This window comes from Eretmochelys imbricata, chromosome 6 (assembly GCF_965152235.1).
Source record: "Eretmochelys imbricata isolate rEreImb1 chromosome 6, rEreImb1.hap1, whole genome shotgun sequence".
Lineage (NCBI taxonomy): Eukaryota > Metazoa > Chordata > Testudines > Cheloniidae > Eretmochelys > Eretmochelys imbricata.
Window position 1 is genome coordinate 28,080,037 of NC_135577.1, and position 21,404 is coordinate 28,101,440.

General features: G+C 43.5%; 1 protein-coding gene across 1 annotated transcript in view; it reads right to left on the minus strand.

The window, feature by feature from the left end:
* Window positions 1–1,674: 1,674 nt before the first annotated feature.
* Window positions 1,675–21,404, minus strand: part of OSBPL5 (oxysterol binding protein like 5) — a 99,047-nt gene continuing 79,317 nt past the window's right edge. The window contains exons 13-22 of the mRNA XM_077820042.1: window positions 21,142–21,238; window positions 19,752–19,850; window positions 17,367–17,464; window positions 15,156–15,245; window positions 12,405–12,541; window positions 8,026–8,211; window positions 7,159–7,297; window positions 5,567–5,683; window positions 4,689–4,801; window positions 1,675–2,189 (exon numbers count right to left, since the gene is read on the minus strand). Coding sequence (XP_077676168.1) covers window positions 2,054–2,189; window positions 4,689–4,801; window positions 5,567–5,683; window positions 7,159–7,297; window positions 8,026–8,211; window positions 12,405–12,541; window positions 15,156–15,245; window positions 17,367–17,464; window positions 19,752–19,850; window positions 21,142–21,238 — 1,212 coding nt within the window. The 3' untranslated portion in view covers window positions 1,675–2,053. The remainder of the gene's footprint in view (window positions 2,190–4,688; window positions 4,802–5,566; window positions 5,684–7,158; window positions 7,298–8,025; window positions 8,212–12,404; window positions 12,542–15,155; window positions 15,246–17,366; window positions 17,465–19,751; window positions 19,851–21,141; window positions 21,239–21,404) is intronic.

Below are 21,404 nucleotides of genomic sequence, written 5' to 3' on the forward strand. Positions count from 1 at the left end.
TGGCCCCCCTCATGGATATTAAGGCAAGAAGGGATCATTCTCATCAACTAGTCTGACCTCTTGTATGTCACAAGCCATAGAATTTCAGTTACCCCCTGTATTGAACCCAATAACTTGTGTTTGGCTAAAGCATACCCTCCAGAAAGGCTCTAGTCTTGATTTAAAGACCCGAAGAGACTGAGAGTCCACCTCTTCCCTTAGTAATTTATTCATAACGTTAATCACTTAGAATTTGTGTATAATTTCTAATTTGAATTTGTCTGACTTCAGCTTCCAGCCATTGGTTCTTGGTATGCCTTTCTCTGCTAGATGAAAGAGCCCTTTAGTACCAGGTTTCAGAGTAGCGGCCGTGTTAGTTTGTATTCGCAAAAAGAAAAGGAGGACTTGTGGCACCTTGGAGACTAACAGATTTATTTGAGCATAAGCTTTCGTGAGCTACAGCTCACTTCATCGTATTTTTTCCCTGTGAAGGCATTTTTCAAGAAAGTGCTAACTACCGTGGATCTTTAAGGTGTTTCAGCAAGACAGACATCCAAAAATCACCTGTTGCATTTGAAAAGCATGGCCTAATTTGAGAGTCAGACAAATGTCAGATCATAGAATTTTGCTATTCCCATTCCATGCAAGATAGAGAACATCTGCCAAGCATTTCCATGAACCCCATCCATGAGCTGTTGCTCCTCCTTCAGGGAGGAAGACAACTCATTGTGTCACTCAGAACTTAGCATGGAATGCTTCTCTCTTCTGTGTACATATGCTAGCCAACTTGTACATCTATTACTGTATACTATCTATTAGGAAAGCACGGCATAACTGCTACAAAATGAGAAAAATCCCAAACACAAATAATCCATCAAAGAAATGGTCATTGAAAGTTCGGTGTAATTTTATTTCAACATATCAAGCACAAACAGGTTTCCCCTAACTGGGGAACATGACAAGGAATGTAGTTAAAAATTTGGAAACATTTACATTTAAAGTTTGCCAGTCTGGCACCATCACTAAGTATTTTAAGGCTGTATATATAGCAGTACTTACCACTTGGAACTACTTCAGGCCAGAAAATAAAGGCTTAGTACTGACTGCAATCTACAAAGAATATTGCAAATCTTTTAAAAAATGGTGTAAAATAGGAAGACTGTTAACAGAGTTAACAACGCAGTGGCAAAACCCTTACCCTTCCTGACCTTTAATAATAGATGTGCCTACGATCAAACACACATACTTGCTCCCTCTCCAAGGGGGCAATGGGAAATTTCAGAGGAATTCTGTACAATTCTTGTGTTATTATAATATAAAAACAGCCATATAGCCAAAAAAAAAAGTGACCAGGATTTATAAACAAATATGTCTGACATTTGACTCAGTGGGTCTAGTTCAGGACATTATCGGCTCTGTAACAGAATGAGGAGCTTTACTGAATGATTCCCATTTCCTAAAGGTGGCAACTTTAGGAAATCGTGCATATTTACAATCTCTGTGCAGTGGAGTGTCATGCACATTTTCAAGTCCAACTGTGTGTGTGTCAACAGCAAGATCCAGGAGAAACCATGACCAATAACCAAGTGGTTGGATTTTTGGACCGTCTGATGTTCCCCTCCCATAACTGAATGTACCCAACAGACATCTTGAAAATGGACAATAAGAACCCTTCCCACCTCCCCCAACCCTTAGAGCTATAAAACAAAGCAATGGAACCATTCTAAAACCATGTGGATGTTTGCCATTATTGGGGCACCAATACTGCTTGGTAATTATGGATTGCATCAGAAAATGACAAGACATAGAAAACAAATTGCACAATTAAAGCTACATTTGGCTTTAGCATTAAGGCCCGTACAGGTAAAGAGGTCCTTGAAGATGTACATGTAAAAAGGCAAATGACAATCTGAAGGAACTAAACTCTGTTGGTTCCCTGGGTCCCCTTTTAGCCTGGCTCTTTCTTCCATCTCTGCTGCGTTGGTTTTAAAGTGCTTGGTGCCTCGATGGGCTCCTTGCGCGAGTGTCCCCCGCCTGCAGCCAGTAACTTTTATTGCTGCCAAACGTAGTGCTTTTATTTGAAGACATAATTAATGAACAACTGACATGTAAGAAAGACGCAAATGAGAAACCAGCAGCGAGAGTCCAGGAGGAGGTTTTCGGAAGAGGCTTTCCTGTAGAAAGATTTTTTGTTCAGAGCAGTGAGGTTTCTGAAACAACAAATAATAAAAAGAAAAGGAGTACTTGTGGCACCTTAGAGACTAAACAATTTATTTGAGCATAAGCTTTCGTGAGCTACAGCTCACTTCATCGGATGCCATTTGCACGTGGGAAAGAATTTTACAGATATTCTTCCCTGCCCCTGTCCGCCCTGGACACACATGAACACTCAGCTACAGTTCCCAGTCCTGGAGATCCTACATAGGCAAGACTCCCCATGGCTTAAATTTACAAGCCTGTTTGACGAGTACAGGATTGGGCCCACGTGCTTTTCTCTTTTAACAAAGGAATAATATTAATATGTCCTTTCTCCTATCCTTTGTCTATCTTTTCTATATAGACCATCAGCTCTTTGGGACAGGGGTTGTCTCCCTATGTGCATGCACAGAACCCAGCACAATGGAGCCCCGATGTCAGTTAGGGTCTCATGGTGCTACTATACTACCAACAATTATTCTAAAAAAAGGGTTGATTCCCATGCAACAGAAACAGTAGGAACAGAATTTTCAGAAGGGCTCACCACCTGGAAAATCTGGCCCTCATTGTGGAACAGCCCAGGTCGAGCTCAGGCACCAAAATAAATGGCTGGGTTTTCCAGCGATCTCAGCATGGGCTGTTCAGGGAATCTGGCCCTCTCGCAATGGGGACCGCTGGGTGCCGAGCACTTATGAGGCTCAGTACCCCCAACTGGGGCCAGGTTCCTTGAAAATCTAGGACTAGGAGTGAAAAGGCAGCAAAGGCCAGAGTGCAGTGCAAAATTCAGGAATTGCCAACTCATTCTAAGACACTAAATTCTGGGTACTTGTGGCACCTTAGAGACTAACAAAAACCTAAATTCTGGGTACTTGCCAAGATTTAGTAACTCGAGGGAAGAATAGGTTTCTTGGCCTTGTCTACTGAAACAACATAATCTGCTGCACTTTATTCAAGCCTAAACAAACTCATTAGCTTTCCAAAGTCATCAGGAGGAGTACTGCCATTGGAAAAATCTTTACTAGTCTTGTCAAACAGCCTAAAATAGAATTAGCTTCCCAAAGGGTGTCTGAATGGTCACTAACCCTCACACTCCTCCCTCTGAGCAGTACTTTTTGGAACCATTCTGATGGACAGAATCAGCCTTCAAAGCCAGATGGCATGAGGCTGAGAAGGGAAGGAGGGCACAAGACATCTCCTCATTCTTGCATCCCCTCCACCCACAGCCAGACAATCCCATTCCTTGGCCTCCCGTGAATGCAGGGACTGGCTCCCTGCCAGCATGTCAATGGGCACCAGCCACCCCAAACATGGGAATGAGACAGTAAGCCTATGGCCCCACCCAGAGGCACCGACTTCCCCAGTTCCCAGGTGGTGCTTGACCCCCTTCCGCCCCGGGCCCCGCCCTTACTCCACCCCTTCCTCCAAGCTCCCACCCCAGCCCCTTCCCCATTCCATCCCCTACCCCCACCTCTTCCTGCCCCCACTCCTCCCCTCCCTCAACACCTCCTGAACACTTCTGCTGAACAGCTGATCGCAGCAGGCAGGAGGTGCTGTGGGGGAGGAGGCGCGGATCCATGAGGCGACCGGTGGGTGCTGAGCAGCTCCAGCCCCGGAGCACCCACGGAGTCAGCACCTAGGACTCCACCCACTTCTGCACCCGGAGACTCTGCTGACCTGGCTCCTATTCCTGCCCCAGTGAAGTCAATGGGAACTTTCCAATGGACTTTATTGGACCCAAGATCAACCCATGGTGCACAGGAGAATGAATGCAGCCCCCTATATGGTATGTAGCAGCAGCCATGTTTCCCCCTGCATGCCTGGGAGCTCCATTTCCTTATACTCCTGCAGGGATGGGGTGGCAGCACCCTGACCCCGAGGCAAGTCAGAGTATAAAAGCCATAATGGACCCCTGCTGAAAACATGACCATTTCAGAAGGTGTAGCTCCAGTTTGCCAGTGAAGTAACCAGGTGTGATCACCAATCTCTCAGACATGGTATTAAACAGAGACCTTATTGAAAGCATGAACTGAATCTGTCAATACCCAATTACAGGCCCTCAGGCCTCTGTTTCTCCTGCAATGACTGAGGCTGTCAGAGGAGAAATAGTGAAAGCAGTGCAGTGAGATCTCTGTGCAGCTCTCTTCCTACCTGGGTTTGCAAGTGAAATGTAGGCATGTTGGGTTCCTTGACGAATAGGGCCTTCTATGGCCAGCTAGCAATCACACTTCTAGCCAGTACTCTGGTGAGCTCCCCAGATGTCTGCATCTATGCAGTAGGTTTAAGAGCTGGAAGATCTGTAATGCTCCCAGATGGGGCTAAGAGAAGATCCTCTCCGTGTTTTATGTGAAGGCTTACTAAGCCTTTTCTGGATTTTAATGGGATACTTATTGTTATACCTTGAAACTGCACCCCTCTGATTTAACCAGACTCCAAAGGCTGGCTCAGAGGAGTTAAACACCAAAGGTTATTTTGGTCTTACTGAGATCATGGTGCTAACAAATGCAAATCGCTACCTGTGTATGTCCTGCTGGGCTTTCTGTAGGGATAAGACAGTCATGTGGATTTCCTTCAGGTGATTCATTTCCTTTCCGCACCGAGTACATGGACTTTCAAAACCTGCGGCAAACCATTGAAGGGACAAACAGATTTACCACACATCTCTGGTGATTGGGAGACCTGTGACACATGCCACAAAACCCCCAGCAAGTGAGCAGCTGTATGCAGTGAAGTACTTCAGATAAAGGACACCACTAACATGGAACTTAATGCAGAATGGAATTTTCATCATGAAAACCAAGCCCCAGAGTGAGGCTGATATGAAGTCAGACTGGTAGTACCCCCTCAGCGCACAGAACCCCTGCCCCCCAAATATCCCTAGCTTCCTCCTTTGTAGGGTGAACGCAATTATATAGTGGTTTGCAACCCCCCCGCCCCGCTCTCTTCATCTTCAAGGGCACCTTGGTAGCCCCTTCAACAAAACCTAACGGGGGGGGGGGGGGGGAGGAGAAGAGTAGTGGAAAAGTAGGCCTGCTCTCTTCCTAAATCTAGTGGCACTGAATGGTCGCAGTGCACATTTCTCTACAATGTTTCATGCCACAGAAGTGATTGATATTGCTAAGTCAGCCCTCGGGAAGCCCTCAGAGGCACAATAGCCTGTCACTGACATGTGTGTTACTACTAGGAAGGAAGGAAGGAACGGACAGAACACAGAAATAGTGAGTGAGACGTATTTCTAATACAACAATCAGTAAAACAACGTCAAAGGAAGTCAATGGGCCAGATTCGGACACCAGTAATGAGACTGGGAAGTACCTTAGCTCCTCAAAGGAATAAGGTGCTAAATTTGAGCAAAGGTATTAAAATCTGGCCCAACGTTTGCCAAGTACTTGCCATCATCGTCCGACAGTTCCTGCACAGACTCTGGTGTTGAACAGCTGCTCTCAGTGTTCTGGCTGTGGTTGGATGGTTGGTCACTGGTTTTACGACGCCTGCATTCTTTCGCAGATCTCTAAATCAATGGGCATGATTAAAAGGAACACTGTCAAAAATTTGACAACAATTTGACTAAGTGTTATCCCTTCTGGTAGGGAACATTCTCTGGAATCTAGGAGTTTGATCATGAGGGGGGCTGAACACTTGCTCAGAACCTCTCAGGATCAGATCTGAAATATCTAATTTAGAAAGAGAGAGAGAGAGAGAGAGAGACAGAGACACACACACACACCCTCCCCCCCTCCCCCCCAAAAAAATTCCCAAAAGCTAAGATTTTTCAGTAACCACAAAATCCAGCAGGCCAAATTCATCCCCTGGTGTAACTTCAACAGGCTTTTACCAGGGATGAATTTGGCCTGCTGGATTTTGTGGTTCTCTTGCTGGCTCTAAATTATGCCACTAGTGTACAACAGGGATGGGCCCAGACCAATAGCCCAGATCTGGATCCAAATCTCATGAGGGAGATTTTCAAAGGCACCAAAGAGATTTTAGGAGCCCAAGTCCATTAGGAGTCACAGGTACTTGTGTTCTCATTTCCCACATACTTTCGAAAGTTCTACCCCATCTCTCTAGAACGGGAGAACCAAAGCTATATAGCCAAACACGAGGGAACATGGAGTTTGAAATCCCAATCCAAACCTAAACTTCCCCAAATTTCAGAGGTGTGCAGGCCATTATAAAAAGGCGTGAGCTATGTATCAAGATCCAGGTTCAGGATTTTGGTATGGGCTATATCTAACTCATATTTAGCACTTCTATATAGCTCTCCACATTTCAGAAGCACTTTACAAACCATAAATAACTAACAAGAACAAAGCAGGGAGGTAGATATTGTTCCCTTTTACAAATGGGGAAAGTGGATAGACAGAGATTGCCAGGCTTGTCCAGAAGGAAGGAAGTGATAGAGTTAGGATTAGAATTTGAGTTCCAGGGCCTCAGTCCTCTGCTCAGACCCCTAGATCACATCCAGCCTAAAGAAGTGCTTTGTAAGTATTGAACAGTAAAGTTCAGTTCAACCCCATTCACCACCCAACATAAGAAAATAATAAAAGTTTGTAAAATTATAGCAGGGAAGATATCTATTACAAATCGCACAGTGTCAATTAATCAAGGATTCTGATTTTATTTTAGATGTAAATAAGAAGTGTTGCCTATACCAAGCTCTAGGTGTTCTAGCATGTAATTAGTATTACAACAAATCCCAGCACAATTACAACGATCCTTCAAACAGGAACTCACCCAGCCAGCCTCTTACCAAAAAAATATTAGCAGATTAGCACCTGGAGTAGGCACCAGGAAAATATCAGAGGCAAAGTACAGCTAGAGAAACAAGCCTCTAATGGCAGAGGCAGCCCTTGGATTTTGTGGTGTCTAAGAAAACATGAAAAAATCAGAGCTGAGCACTTGATCAAAGAAATACAGGTATATGAAGAAAGATGCAAAGAAGAAAAAACTTCCCAGAGAGAGGCTTTCTGGCTGAGTGATGGTTACCTTGTGTCGTATAACTTGGTTGTTTATACACATGGTTTTGTGGGACAACATCCTTGTGGATAGGTGCCTCTCCATGGTTTGAAGTATCCCATCTTTCTCAAACTGGGCAATGTCATTTAGAGGGTCCCAGGGCCTTAAACTTTGGAAGCAAAACGAAAGTATTAAAAAACAGAACCGCAGCAGGTTTATTAAAAGCAATGCATGAATTCCAAACACACAGGAGCAAATATTTAGCCGTGGGCTTAATGGGTGTACCCACAGAACTGGGGTGGGGGCAATTAGGCATTTATGAACATAAGTTGCTTCCATCCTAGCCCATCTGGGTGCCTCAGCCCCGAGCGAGACAGAGAGGTAACAAACCTAGAGTAGGAAGGCAGGGAAGTCTTCAGGTTCTCCAAGTCCTTGGTTTCTTTTCTTTGCCAAGGCTGCTAACAAGGGTGCTTATGGAGAACCAACTGCGGTGGAGGTTTTGCAATACGGATGCGTCTTCAACAAATTGAGCTGAGACTGACAACTCAGATCACACAGACTGCTAAACCTCCTGCAGCTGGTAACACACCTTCTCATCACTACAGATCTGTCCTCTATTTGTACCAATACACAGGAGATATTCCACTGATCTGTCTACTCCTTTCATTTGAAAGGACTGCATGTTCAAGTACTCACTGGGGAGAATTCAGGAGGAAGGTTGCCTGATCAAGGTGCAATCTGGTCAAGAGCAAGACCAGCGTTCCCAAGCATCAGATGGAAGTGCAGTAGGCCGTATGCATGTAGCACTTTGTATTTCTGACTGGAGCCCAAGAAGCAATGTCTGCACTTAACCCATTATAGCCACACTTATAACTATACATGCTTCGAGTCACTCACTCTTCATATTTGTAGTGCCATTCGTTGGTAGCAGCATCGTGTCGGAAGAGCAGTGGCTTCCACTCCGTGCCATTCTCCTTCCGCTCCCGCGAAGCGTTCCTCTGCTCTTCTTCCAATATAAATTTCTCCTGAGTTGCCTTGTGTTGATCTCCTTTGTTTATTGCACTTGTTACATGCTGCCAAAGTCTAGAAATAAACAGGGAATCAAATACAACGGCCTCAAAACCAGCAACACACCCAGATAGCTGGAGCCTTAAAAAAATATGTTTGTCTAGTCCACTGAGAGGCACTAGGAGAATAATAATAGGTTTAGTCAGCCTGAGCTTTGGCTTAAAATGGACTTTTATCAGGAAGATGAAAATGAATACAGCATATAAAGACCACCTTAAGAACTGGCCACCTGAACACTAAAGATAGTAAGGCAGTAGTGCGTAGTTGTCTGAGGCCAACGGTAAGTTTAAAAGGTGACCATAGTAAAAAGGAAAACCTTTTGTTGAACTGGCCCTTTTAACTATTTAAGTCTAGGAGACAGAGATTTGAGTCAGAGTTGCCTTGCAACCAGGGCTAAATTCTAGGAGTTTATGTGGGAAAAAATACACGTGAAAGGACTGCAGCTGTATATGCAAATTGGATATTTGCACATGAAAATGTCTATTTAGATGGTCTAAATAACCAATTAAATATGTAATTTGCTGATTTGCACTTGCAAACACCATAAACTGAAGGCACAAATGTAGGCGTCCAATTGCATGCATATATTTTCCTGTGCAGAAGGCTTCTAACTTGTAAGATTAGGCCCTTGATATTTTATTGACACTCCCCCCACCCCCATATTATTCCCTTCACCTTGGAAACACAAGTCAAATTGTGCCTCCCTTTCCACTGGAATCTAATAAATAATTCTGTTGCACTCTAAGCTTTAAACAAACATTAGTAAAGGGCTGAATAAGACTTGAAACACTGGTGAGATGGATGGCCATCCAAAAACAGCAGGGAATAATCTAGTGATTAGATTTTTACTGTTTCCTCTCTATGTGGGTCTTTCACATAGCAACAGGGGAGAGAAAGTTTTTGTTTTTGTTTTTTAAAAAACCTACACACATGCAGGAAAGTGATTCTACAAGCACAATAATTGGCCTAGAGACTTCCAGGGCAGGTGCAATATCCGAAGCTACCCATTGTTCTGTGTGGTTTTTGTCAACACAAGCTCTTGCCACGAAGACATGCAACACCAGCAGAAGCAGCCAAGTGTGCAAGTGCTCCATCATTTTAGCAACGGTGGCAGCTGTAAGCTAGCAAAAGTTCTGTCACCAAACTTTCTAGTATAGAAATGGCCTCATTATCTGAGATGAGTCTATTTTAAACTGAGGGTGTTCTTTAATTTATGTTTGTAAAGCACCCCGAGACCCTCAAATGATACGGTATCTGTGTTCTAGAACTGTCCTCAGGTACACAGGTGATGGCATATTCCAAACACCTAGACTAGACAGATGTGCAGAGTGTTAGCTTTTTTATTTGCTCCTTGATGTGCAGTTCATGTGCTGAACTGAGAGCAAGTAGGGCTTTCAGGCAATCATGAGGAAGATGTGAGCATATTTAGTATTCTGTGGACAGGATGGGGAAGATACAGCAGAACTCTTGGAATCTGAATCCTATGATTAGAGCACCCAGGATTCAGCAGAGACAGAGCAGCACACAGCTGAAAACTGCCAGTTGTCTGTCTGCTAGAAGCAGCTCAACTACAAGGGCCTCAACTACAAGGGATTGATGGGTTTGCACCAGATTAGCTAATCTGAGAACAAACACTCTCAGAGGTCCTCAAGGTTTTGGTGGATCAGTGGCTTTGTTTGGGTCCTCAGTGAGCTAAGTGCTGTACATAACATTTAGGAAGAGACACTACCTGCCCCAAAGAGCTCGTAATCTACATAGACAAGACAAAGGGCTGGAGGCACAGAGAGGGGAAGTGACCTGCCCAAAGTCACCCAGCAGGTCAGTAGCAGAGCCAGGAAATGAATCCAGGACTCCAATGTCCCAACCTAGTGTTTCATCCATGGGACCATTCTGCCTGCCAGTAGCAACTCAGCCCTTGGTTTCACCCTCTGCGTTCTAAATTTCTGTTTGACACTGGCCAAAAAGAGGTGCTGGGGTGGTCTGCTCATTTGTACAGAAGATTTGCATAGCAAGTTTTCCAGTGAACATATACGTGTTCCTTAGAGTAACTAGAAGCACAAGGTGCATTGCTCTTGCTGAGTTACAGATCAAAGCCTCCCTGTATCCTAGGACTCCCAGCAGCTGAGATGGGAAGATGGCTTTTTTAGAACAATGACACCATTACCCTTGTTCCAATAAGTCTGTGAGAAAAGGAAATGGCCTCCAGCTTTTTAGAACCTTTTACAGGGAAAACTGCCCATTCCTCAGACCTCAGAGAGAAGTACTTCCAGGGTTAGATCTGAACCAGACAAAGAGATAGCAATAAGAAGCAAGTTTAAAGCACAAAGAGCAGGGAATCACATCAGTGGAGAGGTGAACAGCGGTACCCTCTACCTTGTTTTTTTCTTGTTAGGGAGCCTATTGCAGTCACTGTAGATAACAGTGCAGGCAAAGGAAGGCAGTGGAGTCTAGTGGGTACAGTACTGTCCTGCGAGCTAGAAGACCAGGGTTCCATTCCTGGTTTGGCCACTAACCTGCTGTGCAACCTTGGGCAAATCAGTTCACCTCTGTGCACCTTTGGTGCAGAGACTCTCTCACACTCTGCATTTGTATAGTGCAGTTGTACAGGACAATGGGGCCTCTAGGCACCACTATAATATGAATAGTAATAGGTGTGAGCCTGTGTCCAATAGTCTTAGCCTCTTGATGTCTTGCAAAAATTAGTTTTTGGACCCTGGTCTCCACTCTGTTATACTAGCGTATTACTGGTGTAACTGCACCACACATCAATGTAGTGAAGAGTTAGGCCCAGATTTTTAAAGCTGTTTAGGCACCAGTGTGCTCAGCATTGCCTGACTTCATTTTAGGAAGAGCTTTAGGCTCCTGGGAGTTGACTGTCATGGCAGCATCTAAACAGCTTTAAAAATCTGGGTCTTCAAGCCTTTATTCTGAGGCTCAGAAGCAGCAGGAAAAACAAATTTTGTGACAAGGCCAGTTTTCTCCATCCCCTCAGAGAGCTGCAGATTCTATACAACCTGAGGCTTTCCATGCTCTGCTGCACAACAGCATACGCGTCACAGACTGCAAAGCTTACCCATGGGCAGGTGATATTCAGGGCTGTGAGATGAATAGCTGATTCAGTATTAGACTGCAATTCATTCACACAGCAACCACCATAACAGCCATTTCCCTCTGCCCCCCAAATACAACAGGTTGCACATATTAGACTTTGGCATGCTGAAGGGGTCAGCCAGCTAGGCAGCTTTGGTGATACCCTGGTAAATAAAAACTACAAACTATTTGCCCCAAATTTGGAGAGATTTTCTTTGTTTTGGGGCACAGGCGAATTATCTTTCACAATGATTTTTTTAAACAGTCTATGTTCTTTTGAAGTCAGCTTTATTCATTCGGTATTTAGAGCACTGCATGTGGACCTTATTGGTACAGTACTTTCATTTCACAGCTATTCCATTGCAATGGAGGCCTAGAAGTTCAGATGGCATTTCCTGACGTGCCTGCAAAGTGTGCAGGGGAATTCATTTCCACGCTGCCCCTGCATTTATGTATGCGGAGGTATATTTGCGTGTGTAATTCAGGTAGGCAGTTTCCTGATCAGCGTGTTAAATGCTGGGTTTTATATGTAAAAATGGTGTCCGCATTGGTGGAGGTCAATTGATGATTTTGGGGCTTACACATCTAAAGTCTCTTAGATTTTCAAAGCCAGAAGGGGCCATTGTGATCAAGCAGTCTGTGTAAAATTCTATGGCCTGTGTTATGCAGGAGGACAGTGATTCCTGTCTCTAGTCTAACAATTTATGATTGAAGCAGAGAACTTCTTTTAAAAAAGATATCCAAACTTGACTTAAAGAACTCCAGGTGAAGAATCTATCATATCCCCTGGTATTCAGTTCAGGTTATAACAGAGATTTCTTTTCATGGTTTCTGGAGTCCTGAAAAATGATCTTATTTTACTTGACAAAAAAGAGTGGCCTCTACCATTTCTGAAACCTAGGACTTGGTCATGCTATCATTAATACTCCTTGGAAATATTACATCATCGCTAATACACAAGGAACAAAAAACAACATACAGCAGGGAAATATGCACAGGTTAAGCAAGGCCATAATCTTTCCAGCATCTTGCTGGAGTCTCAGGACCCTCGTATTTAGTTCCAACTGTACGAAGACCAGCGGGAAGCTCAGCAGGCTGGTTTCCAGCAACCTACCCACCTCTCTGATTCAGAGTCTGTTTGCTCTTCAAATAGCACAATGTGGCGTTTCAGTCTTTGCCGCCGCACCTCACTGGTTGGGTTCCAGAATATTTCAGTGTTCCCATTTTTCAGGTCATTTATATACACTTCCCCATCCTGAGAGGGAAAATGAAAGGCAAGGTTTAGTGACTGCAGGAACACACAGCAAATAATCCTGAGGAACACTGGCAGAAGGTTGGTGCCAGGCTGGGGAGTGGCACTTAGTTCGAAGGTCAGTACCCTCCCCATCTCCAGACAGGTTCACTATATGTTTTCTGAAAACTATCCAATTGGAGCAGGGAGTTTACTGAAAATAAGAAACACTGGCCAAGTTCATCAGAGGGCAAAAGAGAATGAACCACATTCATCCCTGCTGACCACATGTTCATCCCCACAAGACCATTTATATAGGTGCTAACAGGGCCCCCCTCAGTTTAGTATCTGAACACAAATACAGGAACCAAAGCTCAACATCAGGCAACCTCCTCTCCTTCTTTACCAACCCTTTCTCCCTATCATCACTGCTGAAACCAAAGGAAAATTGCACAGCAGAGACTACAAAACCTCACAGTGCAATGTTAACAGAAACGGGAAATGTACCATGTGAAAGGGAGACTCCGTTCTTCAGATGCCACCACCAGCCTTTCATCCACATTGCTTGTCAATTTATTTGGCAACTAACTACTAATAGAGCTCCACCGCTTACAGACTGATCAGGTGATGTCTTAGAGTCTCTGCCTAACTAAGTGAGTCGTAGGCCTGCCTACAGACGAAGCAACACCCCAAACAAAATGAGCCAGACTGGTAATTTACACAGCATATAGTGAACAGTGTGACATCCACGAGGCTGGAGTGAGTTATATATTATCGCATTTGCTGAACAGCATGAAGGTTGATGCCATTCAGCCATCTGAACATAGTGTGAGTATTGTCCATGCCATGTTTAGATCACGGATAGTTATTGCACCCATCACTGTCTACCCACCTGCCTCCCAGCTGCTTTCCTTCCTACGCAATGGACCTTGGTACACCTATAACTTGCTTCTTAGGCTCAGCTTCATTCCCACTTTATGCAAAGCTCCCAGCCACTTTCTGTCACTTACAGCTCCTCTTTCATCCCACACAAAGTCCCCCAGCCTCCTCCCCACCTGCAGATTCCTTCCAGAACCTTAATCCCTTCCACAGCCCTTCTCAGGTGAGACAAGATCTCAGTCTGGGAGCCAATCCCCTGGCTGGGGAAGAACAGAGGAGTTGGTTCCAAGTCAGGATAACAGATCCCCAAGATACTCTCCAGCTGTGGAGCTTGGAGGAGGCAGGTGCTAATAGTCTGAATGGCAGGTTTATAAAATCTGTATTTACAAGCCCATTAAAAAAACCAAGTGCACATCTTATAACAAGTGGCAGGTGCTGACAGCTTCCATGTGTACATCATAGCCCAGAGCCTAGGGAAGCTTTGGAATTTGCTTCTTGACCAAGAACCAGCTCTTCTCCTTGTCTCCTGGGGATTGTGCTCCCAAAGCATGAAATCACCAGTGGCTCCTTTAAATTATGGAGGTGGATGGACAAGAGAGAGATTTTGCATGATGCTGGAGCAAAGCAGACAGAGTTCAGAGAATAGGCTGATATTCTTATTTCCTGAACAACAACATCTCCTCCCCCTGTGCCACCCCAACACACACAGCACCAAAACCAAAGAGCATCTTACAGATTTGCTCTCTTGAAGCCACGGAGTTTACATAACACATTGTGCAAATTGTTCCTTGCAAAAGGCAAGGGAGGAACAAATTGTTTCAGGGTTGATGAAACCCAATTACAAATGCAGGAAGCCGAGCGGCACGCAAATGGATGGCATTAGACTCTAGGACAGCATGACAGTTTTATGTAATATAATCAACTGATTCACAGAAAACAGCATGGCCAATGTAATCTATAATCCAGCACGACTCAAAATTGCAAAGGCGCACAAAGTGGTGATTAGAGTTGGAATTGAACATACACACACCCCCTGCCCCATGGTGAAGAGTGAATACAGTCTGACTAAATTTCAAATACAGGTTAACATTGCATTTGAGGGGAAGGATGGTCCAGAGGTTGGGGTGCTAGCCTAGGTCTCTGGAGATCTGGGTTCAATTCATCTACAGACTATGGCATGACCTTTGCCAAGTCAGTCTCTCTGTCCCTCAGTTCCCCATGTGTGACATGGGGAGAATAGCACTGCCCTACGTCAGAGGGGTGTGGTGAGGATAAACGCATTAAAGATTGTGAGGCATTCAGAGACACTTGGTAATGGAGGCCAGACAAGAATCCTGATCAGTTTAGGGCTGGCAATTTGCCAGCTCTTGTCTGCTGCCATCAATATCTGCTCTGGGCTGATGCAAAGATCACTGAAGTCATTGGAAAGACTCCCGTTAACTCCAATGGGCTTCTAGAAGTGCAGGTACTCAGACTATAGTCACCTGCACTTAAGTCTGATGAGGTTACCAGAGCTTTAAAGACCAGAGGTAGTCAGGACCTCTGTTTTATGTCCCATTGAACTCCATCCTCCGCTGTTAACTACGAATGATGTGGGGTAAGGCAGAGATGTTAGTTTGGAACCAGGCTCCGTTTCAAACAATGAGAAAGTAACAAAATGCTCTTTAAGTTTTCAAGCTGTAATCCTCTCCCTCCCCATGACCACACAGACTGTTGTTTTCTTTTTTAAATGTTAGCAGTGCAGATTAAGATGTGTTACCCAGTGTCCATCAAGGCTTGCTAACACTTCTTCTCCTGATTTAATCTTCCCAGAGATTTGATTAATGCTTGTGCTGCCACCAAAGAAGGGCTGTTGAGAGGAAAAAAAAAAAATACAATCTGGATAAAACTGGAAGAGAGCCAAAAAACAAACAGTACATAAGAACAAAGCTGAAAACTTGTCAGATTTCCAGTGTCACTGGGAGGAAAGACAAGATGGCATTTATACCCCTTACCAATGTGCCCCATCCTATCTGCCTCTGATACTGAAGTCGCTGTAGCAGACACAAGGGAAGAGGGACAGACTTTCAAATATATTAACATCCAACAATGTCTATGCTGGGAATTTGCCTCAATTTCATCCATTGGTGTCTAGACCCTGATCTAGCTTCACCCACCAGTGCTAACTCCTAGTGCAGACCGAGTAAACTCCTCCAGAATTAAGTTTGCAATAGTGCAGCTTAAGCCGCATTTCAAGCAGGTGTAAACAGCAGCAATACAAATAGTGGTTTTCCCCTTTTATAGCAGGGTTTTGAACCAGAGCAACTATATCAGTGTCTGGCCACCAATGTAATGGGTGCAAATCCTCAGTGTAGACAAGGCTTAAGTAGGTAATGCAAAAGGGTATTTCCAGAGATTCCTTAGAACAATATAAAATTCCTTTTCGCGTTGCACCTGGTTAACACAGGAAATGAAGGCAATAGAGTGACCAGCTGCTCCATTTCCACCACCCAATGATATTTCTTCATCAGTTCTAAATGCTGCTTTTCAACATTGTTTGCAAGTTGGAGCTGCACAGGATTATTTTATACTGTAAAACATTCATTACTGCATCATCCATGAAAAAGGATTCTTTGGTAATTAGCATGGCAGGAACAAACATATGTGATCCACCAGAGAACAGGCAAGCATCCAAATTAACAAGGCCACGAATCACATCTTTAATTGCTCACAAGTCTATTGCAAATGTGGCTAAGGCTCTAAGAAATAGCCATAGTATAGTATATGTAAATATCTGACATGCAAGCTACAGTGACCTCCCCAAACCAGATTTGGGCCATGGCAGACAATTTTTAAGCCAGTAAAGGCAGGGTCTACACACATTTCAGGGTCATAAGCATTAAGTTATATCAGGTACTTTGGAGTTCAATTTTATATGTAGAGGGCCTGATGCAAAGCCCACTGAAGTCAATGGAAAGACTTCCCTTAACTTCAGTCTTTCCATGGGCCTGATGCAAAATCCACTGGTTTGAAACCCAATGGCAGCCCCACTGCTGAAAAGGTATTTGAGGAAGCTATAGTGAACTGTGTAGCTTTTCCAATACAAGTTGAAAACAGTAAAACATTGTCCTTCCCTGCAGAATCCCGCAGGGAGAATTTGTAAAGGATTCAACATTCACCGGAAATCTGTAACAATGCACCAGCTCTGCCCTAAGGGATCTACCCTACCTTGTGAGGCCTGTTGCCATCACAACTCTACTCCTTTGTATTTAGTTTGCAGCTAGGCAGAGACTGTTCATCAGAATAGGAGATGAACTGATGCTTTGTAAAAACCAATTTGAGTGTCTCTGAAAAGTGACAGGCCACTGCCCTCTCCTTTAATCCTTCCTGAATGCCCACTTCTATCAGGATGCCTACAAGAGTCCCCAGTGTTGCCTGAAAGCCACAAACTTTGACTTCACAGGTGACCTAAACTGAAAGCACAAATAACTGCACCCACGAAAATAGAGTCCAGGGTCTGAAAATCTGGCCCTAAGGGCACAGCTATACTTCAGCGGGGAGTATGCTTCCCAGCATGGGTAGACACACAGGCACTAGCTCTGCTTGAGCTAACATGCTAAAACCAGCCGCGTAGCTGCGGCAGCACAGAGCAGCAGCTTGGGCTCACTGCCTGAGTACCCATACTGCTGCTACGGTTCGCATGTTAGATACGCAGGCTCTGCTTGAGCGGCCTACCTGCGCTGGGAAGCACAGTCCCAGCTGCAGTGCAGAAGTAACTTGGCCCAGGTCACACAGCAAATCAGTGACAGAGTTGGATGTAAAACTCAGGTCTCCTGACTGCTGGCCCTGTGCCTTAAATCACAAGGCTATGCCTCCTCCCTCACTAATGGGAAGTCCCATTATAAGATTCTTTGTGTGATTCCCGGATGTCTGGCACTGATAAGAAAGAACTGGAGGGTCTGAGACAGATCAAGGGCATTATGTCGATTACCTTGAGCTTGAACTCCAGCTCTGCCCTGTAGCTGCTTTTCTCACATTCGATAGTAACTTTCCCTCCAAGCTCCATTGTCATGGTACCGTATAAAATTCCTAAAACAAAACAATAGGATGTGATGTTTGCAGAGGCAATGGGCTGGTTTCTAAATTCAGACATTCTTATAAATTCATAGATTCCAAGGCCAGAAGGGATCCGTGTGCTTATCTAGTCTCACCCCTCCGTAACACAGGCCACAGAACTTCTCCCGAATAATTCCTAGAGCAGATCTTCTAGAAAAACATCCAAGCCTGACTGTAAAATTGTGACTAATAGAGAATTTCACCACAACCTTTTGGTAAATTGTTCCAATTGTTAATTATTCTCACCATAAAAAAATATATGCCTTATTTTCAGTCTGAATTTGTCTAGCTTCACCTTCCGGCCATTGGATTATGATATACCTTTCTCTGCTAGATTGAAGAGCCCATTGTTAAATATTTGTTCCTCATGTAGATGCTTACAGAAAGCAATCAAGTCACCCCTTCCCCTTCTTTTTGTTAAGCTAAATAGATGGAGCTCCTTGTGTTTAGCACTGTAAAGTATATTTTCTAATCCTTTAATCTCTCTCGTGGCTCTTCTCTGGACCCTCTCTCCAATTTACCTTCTTGAATTGTGGACACCACAATGATGTTTAGTCAAAAAGGCATGAATTCTACAGCAAAGGCCTGGGATTTTTTAAAATTGGCCGTGTAACCTAAACATAAAGCATCCACTCCTGTTCGGCTTCTCCACATGCTCTCAAAACCTTGCAGAGGGGTTCCAAGATGTTATCTTTAGAAAGAGATCAGTCGCTCACAAGTGATGATACTAGCTGTAGGATCCTGAAGGCAGAGAGGGGACAGAGTTTCAGAAGTGCTCAGGACCCAGCAGCTCCACTTATTTCAGTGCCTATTCTGGAGCTGAGCTCTTGTGAAAAGCCCTGTGAGTTGCAATGGATAGGAGGGGGAGGACTTTAACAAAAGGATTCTGGGCGTTCTCTTCTGGTAGACAAACACTCAACACCATCAAATTAGGCCTGAATAAAGACGGAGTGGCTGGGTCACTACAAAAAATAATTTCCCCTCTGTTGATATTCACCCCTTCTTGTCAACTATTGAGAATGGGTCACATCCACCCTAATTGAATTGGCCTCGTTAGCACTGACCCCCCACTTGGTAAGGCAACTCCCATCTTTTCATGTGCTGTATATTTATTCCTGCTTACTGTATTTTCCACTCCATGCATCTGATGAAGTGGGTTTTATCCCACAAAAGCTTATGCCCAAATAAATGTGTTAGTCTCTAAGGTGCCACAAGGACTCCTCATTGTTTTTACTGATACAGACTAACACTGCTACCCCTCTGAAACCACTCAAGTTAAGCTTATGTGAATTCCATATTTTTGCATGCTCATCACTATGTGTGTGGAGGGAAGGGGGAATATGTACTTTTTCTGCTGGTGCTGTAAAAAGATAAAGACTTTGTGCATGCATAACTCAAAAACAGCATAATTTATAAAAGCTGAAGTTGTCGAGGTGGTTAATCTTCAAGGAAGGCTAGTCTCCAGGCCAAGAAAAGAAAAAGTGGTCTGAGCTTCTGAAAAATTGGCTTTACTCATGCAGACCAACATATCAAGTTTAGCATTATTAGGACAAATTCTGTATTTAGCTACAATGTTGAGTCAGCAGTAGCTCCACTGACTACAATGGCATTACTGCATATTTGAACTAGTATAAACAGAGTAGATTTTGGTCCATACTATTTACATACAATATTGAATAGTAACCTCACTGTGGGTTTGGGCTGCTATTTTACTGTGGAATTCCAATTTCACAGACATTTACCTACACAAAAATGGATTCAGGGTGAAATAAATAATAATAATAATAATAATAAAAATCCCCAAGTCTTTCTTAAAAAGCCAGAGAAGGGCATTAATTTAAGCTTTGTACTTTAATATCAAAATTTCAGTTATAAATACTCAAAAGCCAGGAAGTATAAAAGAAAATGTTCATTGTCACCTCACCCACAGTGCACATGACATATTCTGGATTACTAATTTCTGCATAGTGTTGATAGAAACATGCAACAGACTAATTCTGCCCTTAGACATGCTTAGCAACGTCAAATTACTTCAGTGAGAGTTGCCATACCTCTGTAACAAATGAGTGTTGTGTAATCCCGTCACCAGTACAGGGCTTGACTGTTGTAACTATCAATGCATTTAGTGTCCACTGACTTCACGTGGGACACATGAGAGAGCAGAACTACTGCAGAACTGAACCCAGAGTCATTAGGATCCCATAATATTATTCTGCCTGCTTTCTTCAGACATAATATTTGAACTCAGTTCACATCCTACCTTTACAATGGGCATATGGCATTGTAATGATGTAGTCTTCACCCCTATTTAGAAACGTAAGCTTGGCTTTCCCATCCAATAATGCAGAAAGTGAGTTACCTATAGATATAGGAGTACAGATTAGCATACGTGAATATTTGTAAAACAAATGTCTAAGCTAATTCACTCATTTTCCAGTTCTTAAAAATGAGACTTCAATTTAATGTAGGATCACTAATTAAATGAAATAAATAAACCCTATTGATTCAGGGCATAAACCAGCCACTAATTCATGGGAGTAGAAACCTACCTTGTGGGTAGGTTATTTTAAAATACTCCACTACAGGGATTCTTGCACCTTCCTTTGAAGCAACAGGTACTAGCTACTGCCAGAGAGAGGAAACTGGACTTGGCAGACTGTTGGTCTGATGTGGTAAGGCAATTCTTATGTTCTTATGTCATTTAGAGCTCAGTGGATTTTTTCCAAAGCCTTTATTATATAAGTTCTTTTAATTAGGTATGATTCCGAACAAGCATGCCATAAACATTGTAAGGACAGCAGTGACTGCTCACAAATTCCAGCCAGTGTAAACTACTTGATGGATGTTGTATCATATGACAAACTAGTTTAAATAATTACATTATCTTTAGGCCCCAAAGTAGCAGTGTCCTTTTACATATTCATATCTGCAGAGTCTGTTGTGGAACTTTAGGGCCCCATTCTTAGAAAGTTGAGATCAGAGGCAGTTGTGTATTTACACGTGCACACAAGTCAGGTATTTTGTGTGCACTAATGGGTATATGTAAAAGGCCTGATTTGTGAATACAATTGTGGTAATTGCACATGTAAAGCAGGTGTACAGCTGAATACCCACAAATCCCTAAGAACCTTAAATTCTGGAGAAATCAGACCCTTACAGTCCTACAGCTCTATCTGAAAAATGCAGATGTGAAAAATCTGAGCTGAGATCTCGCTGCCAATCTCATCTTGAAGAATCATCTGAGTTGTGAAGAATTGTGTTGTGGGCTAAGTTCTGTACTTGCTGACATGTACAACCTTACTTAAACAAATGGGCTTGTCACGTGTGTAAATGAGAGCAGAATTTAGACCTCTACCTATCATTCCGTGTGGGCAACACAATTGAATTATTTGAATTTTTGCCAAGAGATGCCATAGAGCATTGCTGTTTTTGTAAATGACAGTTTCCCCAGCAAGTGTCCATTTTGCCCTGCTTGGAGGAGTAACTGGAAAATCCAATGACATTTTAGGCTATACTGCTGACATGGACTTTATTTGGGCATTTTCTTTGCTCTTAATCTTCACCGTCCACTGGCATGAGTAAGAAGCCCATCAGAGGAAGCAAAAGAAACCAGCATGTAACCTTAAGGGTGTTTAGGTTTGAGATCTTACCATAAAACTTGGACTTGGCGAGAATGCTGCCAGTAATGCAGAACCCATCCTTCCTGTTACTGACGTGAAAGGCTGACACTGGTGGGTGATGAGATACCTACAAGGAAAAAAGGTAGCTCCGTGAAACTCTCAGCTTCCTCCATCATTAAAATAATTACATGTCCAGTTCAACTGGGGATTCAAAACCCTTTGGCAGCTTTGAAGAAGGGAAGAAAAAAAAATCAGCCTTGCAGCCTATGTCATGAAGGGCTAAATCCCTCACA